The following is a 9354-nucleotide window of genomic DNA, read 5'->3' on the forward strand; positions in this document are numbered from 1 at the left end:
CCCAACACATATATATTAAGTCCAGTATTATAACATTTCAATTACTGTATGGTTATCAAGCATTATATCTTTATTCGGGGATCTTCAGATTTCCAGATCGTTTCCACCATATGGGGAATCTTCCCCAATTCTAATGGTGTTCCTTACATCTTCATGGATCAACCCGATTTTAAGATTTTACTATTTTTTTTCATCAGTCTCTCTCTTGCTTTAACTCTCTCAATAAATTCAAAGCATTATTTAGCATTACTTAACTTAAATTGATTAGCAGCTAAGCAGCAATTTTTCTTTCAAATCAAACCTCCGCCGACTTGGCCAGGTTTCGTATATACTTCGTCAGGGAAGAGGTTTGCATTCTGTGTTCACTTCCGTGTCCCAGAAAAAATGGCGAAAAAATACGAAACCTGGCCAAGTCGGTGGAGGTTTGATTTGAAAGAAAAATTGCTGCTTAGCTGCTAATCAATTTAAGTTAACTAATGCTAAATAATGCTTTGAATTTATTGAGAGAGTTAAAGCAAGAGAGAGACTGATGAAAAAAAATAGTAAAATCTTAAAATCGGGTTGATCCATGAAGATGTAAGGAACACCATTAGAATTGGGGAAGATTCCCCATATGGTGGAAACGATCTGGAAATCTGAAGATCCCCGAATAAAGATATAATGCTTGATAACCATACAGTAATTGAAATGTTATAATACTGGACTTAATATATATGTGTTTGGGACAATAATGAGTATTACTTAACATGCCCCTGACATGTCCCCTTGTGATCTGAATGTACTTCTGATGGACTTCATAGAAAAAATATCTAAAAATTGGTTTTGCAAATACCAATTTGGATGTTTTTATGAGAAAAAATCCAAATGCAGATTTATGCCATTTTTTGGATGTTTTCTCTTTTGAAAATGAGCTCCATAGCAACCTATGGAACTTTTCAAATCTTATTGCTTTGAAAATGAGCCCCATAATAACCTAAGGAACTTTGTAAGTCTTAGTGCTTTGAAAATGGCCCTGTAGGCGCCTATGTGACTTTATAAAATACTAGTGCAAATCCAGCAGCAATAGAGCCTACATTCATGGTGCAGACATTTTGCCTGTAGGTGTATAGTAAATACCCAAGGTTAGACTGAAAACAGGATACAGCATGAGCCTATCCAGCCCATTATGGAGGCTGAAGCCAGTAAGGCGGAGCTTGCCACCGTTTTAGATCACACAAAACAATGGCAAAAGGTTGTTTTGTGGCTGTACATGAGGAACTGTGATACAGCATATATATGTGTGTGTTTTTGTTCCTAGTCATGCATCCAAAGGATATATAATCCTTTCAAGAAAGCCAGTTAATCGATTAACTTATTGGTAGAACATAACCACAAAGACATTGTATGGTCGCATTTTCAATATATTAATTCTCGAGCCCAGCTAAGGAACAGGTTATTTAGTAAAAGACCCCCACAGTATCTTCCCTATTACACGTGTATATTAATAGTAATAAGAACTAATGACTATTTTTGGAATATGTAGGTTTCTTCTGGAATAGTCTGGTCTGGCTGCCTGGTTTTCACTGAGAGGTCCACCACTATATACAAACTTTTGACTGTGAATATTCTGATACTTGCCTATTCCTGGTTGCACTTGTGAACCTGATGTAACGTATGGTCCTGGTTGGTCGGAATAGGGAGGAGGAGGTGCTGCAAAGAGAGTGAAAAAGAAGTTATTGAACTTTTCCATTTCTTCTGTTTTGCACCCAGAGCGTTCAATCTAATTAACCACTTTACTGGCTGATGTATGTCCTACGTTAAAAGTGGAACCATTTGTTTAAAAGTGATTGATTTTAAGTTGCTCATTTTTATCATTTATAACTGGCAAGAACTGCTCTTAAATAGATGTCATCACATTTGCTTTTCGCACTTCAGCTGAGAGAGTAGAGAAAGAAAGTTCCTTAGTTTCAACATCTTTATGTCTGATCAGGCTGTATTTACTTCTGGAAAAACGAAAAAAAAAAAAAAAGTATATACACAAGTATGTTGTCACGTACCTGATGGCTGTACTTGAATGCCAGCAGCAGGGATTGGTTCTTTTATAGGATACATTGTTTGTGAACTGTGATCATCTGTTGCAACTCCAACTGTGATTGAGGGAATACAATAACATTTAGAAATTGGATCATTACTTGGAATCGGTTGCAGTGGTCTACATAAGAACAGCAGGAGGGGAAAGCTGTTGATGAATTATTTTTTGTAAGCTCTGAGAAATGTAATAAAAGTGAATGTAAAGGTCTCTAGAGGCTGTACTGGATACATGGTTATTGTTATCGAGACTGAAGAGCTTTCTAATGTTTGGAAGGTTTGGTTGCTGCTGGTATCCAAAAGAGGGGTGTTTCCCTTTTCTATAAAGGTGACAGCTATAGTGTAAAAGGGGCCTCCATGAACCCAGGAGCAGTAGGAGGTACCCAGGAAGGGTGTACTTCCGTGTTCATCTGATAGACAAAAGGGTTGTGCTCTTCAAGGGCTGCACAGGTGGGGAATAAGGGAACTTTCCCCTTGCAGAGGGAGTTTATAAGAAACCACAAAGACTCCAAAATCAATTTAGCTTACCTTAAGCTACAAATTGACGTTAATAAAATAATTTTAACATGTGTTAATCAACTTAATATGAATGAGTAAAACAAACTGAAATTTGTTTTTAAAAATCAGGAGAAAAAGTCTATCATTGAAAATTTTTCCATGCACAATACATTCCTTTTATTATTTTGCTGTTTTAGGATTCTTCTGAATACCTGTGACCTGGATTGGCCACTGTTGGAAACAGGACACTGGGCTTGAAGGACCTTTAGTGTCTGTCCCAGTAAACAATGTTATGTACTTAAAAGAGAGGGAAAAAGAGAAGAAAGAGGAAATCAGAGGAGCAAGGAGTTTTGCATTAAAGTCAGAGAGGGTAGAAGAGAAAGAGAAGACAGAGGGTATTGGGGAGGGAGAGGTAGGAAGAAATCAAGTGTGAGGGAGTCGGAATTGGCAAAAGAAGGGAGTTGCTAAGAAGGTCAAGGAGTTCAACCAGATGATAAACTACCTGAAGGCCATTTAACATATTGGCATTTTTATATGGAGCATCTTATATCTGTAGATCTGGGCTTTACCTAGTTCTACAAACCACAAAAAAGGCGGAAGATGAACCAAAACAGACCAGAAAAACCATAGGGAGTAAGAGCACCAAAAAGGTTTAATAGGGTCCTATTAAACTTTTTTGGTGCTCTTACTCCCTATGGTTTTTCTGGTCTGTTTTGGTTCATCTTCCGCCTTTTTTGTGGTTTGTGTCTTACTTTACGGGAGATTTGGACCTTCCTTTTGGTTCTTTACCTAGTTCTAACAATAAAAAGAATCTAATACAGAAGGGGAGGAAGTTTTGTTGAAATCAGATATTAAACTGCTAGGAGTCATTCTTGATTCCAGATTATCTATGGATTTGCCTATAACCTCTGTAGTTCAGAAATGTTTTTTAAAGTTGAAATTGTTGAGATTGAAACAGTACTTTGAGGAATATCAATTTAAATGGATTGTTCAATCTTTAGTTCTCACTACCCTGGATTATTGTTATATGGTTTTTATGGGTCTTTCATAAAAGCAGATTTGTAAGCTGCAAGCAGTTCAGCATGCTGCAGCAAAATTAGTAGTAAATAGTAGAAGATTTGATCATGTAACCCCATACATGATACGATTACGCTGGCTCCCTTTAAGAGCAAGAATTGAATTTAAAGTTCTGCTTTTTGTTTTTAAAAATTTGTATGGTTTTAGCCCTTCTTATTTGACTGATTTTATTAAACTTTTAGTCCTACATGGTTTACATTCAATGGTAGAAACAAGATTGGTTAATCAATCTAAGGTTCTTTGCAACTTGAAAGTTACAGAACAGGGAACATTAGTAGGCAAAGGTCCGTAGCTCTAGAATTTGCTTCCATCTTCCATTCATAACATTAACATTATAGGGTCCTTTTACTAAGGTGAGCTGAAAATGGCCTGCGCTGGTGTAGATGTGTATATTGGATGTGCGCAGGTCCATTTTTCAGTACACCTGAAAAAAAGGTCTTTTTTGGGGGGCCGAAAATGGACATGCGGCAAAATAAAAATCGGCGCATGTCCATTTTAGGCCTGAGACCTTACCGCCACCCACTGACTTAGTGGTAAGGTCTCACACATTAACCAGGCGGTAACGATCTATGCGTGTAGAATGACAATTACCGCCTGGTTTCCACCACGCGCCAGAAAATAAAAATTATTTTCCGGCTCACATAGAAGACGCACGTAAAAAACAAAATTACCGCCTGGGCCACACGGTAGCTGGGCGGTAACTCCAAACTGACACGTGTTAGGCGCACATAGGTGTCTATGCGGCTTAGTAAAAAGGCCCCTATGATTTTTCGACTCAGTTTAAAGATTCGGTTTAACAAAGATCTGATCAACCCTACTTAATCATTACCCATCATTCTTTGGAATCTTATAGCAGCTGTTATAATTTATTTTTTGCTTGATTGCTCTGATTTGTTGGCTCTGTGTTGTATCTTTGGTATATTCTTCTTTTTCTTTGTAATCCGCTCAGAATTGACCAGTTGAGGGAATATAAAAGATTTGAATTAAAATTCAATTGATACATATCTTATGGCAACAGGTGAATGCTGTTTATGGACGGCAAGTATGGTAGAACCTTTGATGATGCTTGGGTTACATTCAGTTGAGTATTGCTGCTATTCATGGTGACTCAAATTTACCTGCTGATGAAAAGAACTTTTTTTAGCACTATCATTTCTTAGTGATTAAGTTGTTCATCAGTTCTAACTTCTTAATGTTCCCTAAGTGTGGCTTCAGGATACCGACTCGTGCATTTAGGATGAAATTCTATAACTGTCTCTTCCGTTTGGGTACCCAGATACAACATAGGGAGCGCATATTCTATAACACGGATTCTGTTATACAGTGGAACACTAGTGTAAGTTGGCAGAAACACGCATATGCCTAGGCTTGTCCACTTACGCCAGGTCTATGGCAGGTAAAGATAAGCACCTAAGTGCAGCACTTACGTGTGAAACTTTGTAACTTACAGTGTTCTGTAAGTTCTGTAAGTAACTGACAGACACGCCTACGTCCTGCCCATACTCTGCCCATGTGTATGCCCCCCTTGCCTTTACACACTAACCCCCAGATTCTATATAGTGCGACTTAAATTGCGCACATAAATCCAGTCGTATTCTGGATTTGTGTGTGCAATTTAATTAGTTAACAAGCTAATCAGTGATGATAAAAAATCTATGCGCGTTGTTACAGAATACACCCGGTCCACGCCTAATTTAAGCGTTGGCATTTACACCAAGTTTTACTTGGTGTAACTGCCCTCAACTAAATTTAGAGGCGCGGATGGACGCTAGACATATTCTATAAACCACGATAAAATTTAGGCATATTCAAAATAAAGTACGCCTAAATTTAGGCATACTTTATAGATTGTGATTGCCAAAAGCACCGTGAAAACACTAAGAATTGCAGCACGGTGCAGTTAAAAGATGTAGTTGCCAGTCTATAGAATTGCCTTTTTAAGATACAAAAATCAGGAGGGATGAATTGAAGACATAAGCTTTACGTATAAGACTGGTTTTCATGCCCTGTGGACTGGGCAAAAATTTTTGATTCGTTTGGGCTTTTTCCTGACTTTTGACCACATGTTCTGGTTTGTTCCACAAATTTATTTTAATACAATTTTAACACATATTAATCATAGGTTTAACATGTTTTATATCAATTTAGTGTGCACAAAATTTTTAACAAACCAAAGGGTCCTTTTACTAAGCCGCAGTAAAAGGGGGCCTGTGCTAGCGTCAGTGCATGTTTTTGACGCAAACTGAGGCCCCCTTTAACCACACCAGGTAAAAGGCTGTCTCTTTCTTTGGAAAAGAACTGGCCATGCGGTAAGTGAACCAATCTTTCATAACCAAGACATTAATTGGAGACAGGGCCTTGCAAAACATTTCCAGAGAGCACTGATTTGACTCTGGCAGCTGCAACACTTCTTCCACTACAACAGAAGGCTGGATGACTTCCCCCACCGATCGAACATCTATGTCTAAACTTACAGCATGGTTGAGTGCATTGCCCTGAGTTGAAGTGAAAATAGGCATTACCAATCCCAATCCCTCAGATCCTGCCGATGCACTGCCTCCTGAGAGACTTGACTGAAACTTTCCCCATGCACTCCCTGATTTCCGAACTCTCCAAGACTTCCATATGAGGCAAACTGCTATCCAACAGCCCGAAAGGACGAAATGGAGTCATTACAGCTAACCATATATCAACATTCCTAAATCCCCATATATTAGATTTATCCTTCACTACGTCATAGTTTTAACCATGACCAACCTCCTTATGTTCTATAAGCCCTTAATATCATATCTGAATACTTTAAGAAACAAGGATACAATTCAGGCTTAGCCTCAACTAAAACAGTAGCATAAATGTTAAAACCCAATAACTAGTTAGGTACTTTAACCCTCTTCTTTTTCACCTCCTCCTTTCCCTCATCATTCTTCTTCAACTCATAATCTTGCCATTTTTACCAATAAGGCAAATAAATCCACAAATGTCACTTTTAAAATTCTTCTAACTTTCAGATATATGGGTACTTTATTTATTTATTGCACTTGTATCCAACATTTTCCCACCTATTTGCAGGTTCAATGTGGCTTACAAAGACCTGATATGGCGTCGCCATGCCAGGGTAAAGAATACAATTGGTGTTACAAAGAAGTCAAGGAAAACAAGAGGAATTTTGTCAGGTAGTTATAGAAAGATACAATCTGATAAAGGTGGATAAATGTTGTGGTTTAGTTAGTTATGGGTTTTCGTGGTAGGCCTTGTTAAAGAGGTTGGTTTTCAGAGATATGCGGAAGTTACTCAAAGGTACAATTGCACTAAATGTACGACCATTTTTACTCAGTTCCATAGACACAGAATTTTCACCTTCCTCCTCAACAACCTTACTTGATCTCTTACTATTTACAAAAAGTCCCACATCAACACTTTCACATGAAGCAAAGATTCTGAAGAATCCTGTGACTCTGATTCTCATACACTTAATGGGCTTTGTCTAACATCTCTCCTTTTACATTTTTCATAATCTAAATACTTAATTACATGTCTGAAATTACACAAACGCTTGCACAATCCTTTACCTGCAACCTTACCCTTCCTCCCTTCACAACATCAAATTGCCTCTCACCATTAGATATTTCTGCATCAGATGTGCTTTCGTTCTCCTGCTGAGCTTTATTCCTCCTACTCCTTGAAGAATTCTATCCTTTTGTTGATTGTTAACCATTAAAAACCATTTGCCAGATTTCTGAACCTCTCTACATTAATATCCAAACTTTTTCCACATTTTTTTTTATCATGCACATTTTTCCCCTCCCACCTTTTCCAATTACCACTTTATCTTTATTTCTTTCTTTCTTTCTTATTCACAGCTTTACCACTCACCACAATTACTTTTTTTTCCCTAAGGTATTTCTTTGCTATATGTGAAATGGAAGCCTCTCCAAATCCACAATTCTCTTCTTTGTAGCCATTTCATTAAAATTGCTTCCTTTAACACCACATATTACAATAACTCGCAAAAGAGCCCCAAAGCAAAAGCAGCTCAGCCTTCAAACTGCTAAAAATTCTAATTCTTATTTTACTGTATTTTAATTAATTCAATGTATTACTCAAATTACCTTAAAATTTCGGACAAAAACACACTTTCAGAGCAAGACACATCCACTTTTACATATTTCCTGCAGAGCACAGCAGCACTGTGAAAATGAAACCAAAGCACTTCCGACACAGAGAACACTGCTCACTAGTTTGAAAGCACTTAGACCTCGTCCCAAAAGCCCAAAATTATTACTTTAAATATTAAATACAATTTCTCAGAGCTCCAGTCACAGGAATAGCAAAACAAAAACCTTTCTCCACAGCAGGCAGCTGATTGGAATGCTACTCTTCCAACCACACACAGAGCCTACTGAGGCTAATACTGAGGTAAGAGGAGATTGAAGGAAACAGGGAGAGATGACCTCAAAAAGTTGAAGCCAAATAGGGTTATTTCGGTGTCCCCGTCCTCCTGCAGCCGTCATCTCACTACACTCAAAACAAAGCAAACGAACCTATGAGCTGCTGCATCTATGTTGTCGTTTGGTAGCATTTTTATTTAATCGCACTTATATTTTCAAACATGCGAGCTTGTGCAGCATACGGATGTACACAGACGATGCATAGTAACGGAATCAGTTTTCATAGGTGGAGTAGTAATTTGTTTTATAAATCGTAATCAGTGTGTCATTTGGAGGGGCTGATTATTATAGGGCCACCCTAGCACTGTTATATTCCTGCAGAGATTTTTTTTTCTCCTGGTAAAGAGCCACTAAAACAGACATCATGGTATGAGAATCAGGTGCTCAACAGTCAGTTTCTATCTATCTATCTATTTATTTATAAAATTTATATCCCATAATAAACATGAATTAGGTTGAAACCTTGGAGCATCTAAAATCTTTTTTTTCTTGTACTTAGATAAAAAAAGATGGCATGTGGGAACTTGCTCTTTTTGTTTTGTGGATTGCAGTGGTATTTTATAAAAATGCACTTGATATTTTTTATTACTACTATTTAAAAAACATTTATTCAGTCTGGCCTTTCTGAATACAAAGAACCCTATTTGAATTTTACCAATAAATTAATCTCATTTCCCATCTAGCCCTGCCTAATTATGCACTCACCTATCCACCCTTAATTGTTTGTTTGTTCTTGACATAGTCTAAATCCCTGGTTACTTACTGTACATGTATTAACTTACTTCTTAGAAACATAGAAACATGACAGCAAATAAAGGCCATATGACCCATCCAGTTTGCCGATCCTCTGTAACCCCTAATTCTTCCTGTTCCTAAGCAAACCCACATGCTTATCCCATGCCTTTTTAAATTCTGGAACAGTCCTCGACTCCACCAGGAGGCCATTCCACGCCTCCACCACCCTTTCTGTGAAATAATTTATTTTATTTTAGTTACATTTGTACCCCACGCTTTCCCGCTCAATGCAGCTTACATATACAGGTACTTATTTGTACCTGGGGCAATGGAGGGTTAAGTGACTTGCCCAGAGTCACAAGGAGCTGCCTGTGCCTGAAGTGGAAATCAAACTCAGTTCCTCAGTTCCCCAGGACCAAAGTCCACCACCCTAACCACTAGGCCACTCCTCCACTTCCTTAGGTTACTCCTAAGCCTATTCCCTCTTATCTTTGTCATATGCCCCCTCATTCCAGAGCTCTCCTTCATT

The 9354-nt window shown here is 38.0% G+C and overlaps 1 protein-coding gene across 3 annotated transcripts in view; it reads right to left on the reverse strand.

Moving 5' to 3' along the window:
- Positions 1–8038, reverse strand: part of LOC115476590 (lipopolysaccharide-induced tumor necrosis factor-alpha factor homolog) — a 59879-nt gene extending 51841 nt beyond the window's left edge. Inside the window, exons 1-3 of one of the 3 annotated variants that reach the window (XM_030213034.1) lie at positions 4472–4570; positions 2037–2126; positions 1618–1689 (exon numbers count right to left, since the gene is read on the reverse strand). In XM_030213034.1, coding sequence (XP_030068894.1) covers positions 1618–1689; positions 2037–2126; positions 4472–4478 — 169 coding nt within the window. In that variant the 5' untranslated portion in view covers positions 4479–4570. Of the gene's footprint in view, positions 1–1617; positions 1690–2036; positions 2127–4471; positions 4571–7751 lie in introns of those variants that run through there. The other 2 variants (XM_030213036.1, XM_030213035.1) reach the window with 2 other exon arrangements.
- Positions 8039–9354: the final 1316 nt, after the last annotated feature.

This window comes from Microcaecilia unicolor, chromosome 8 (genome assembly GCF_901765095.1).
Source record: "Microcaecilia unicolor chromosome 8, aMicUni1.1, whole genome shotgun sequence".
NCBI classification, from domain to species: Eukaryota; Metazoa; Chordata; class Amphibia; order Gymnophiona; family Siphonopidae; genus Microcaecilia; species Microcaecilia unicolor.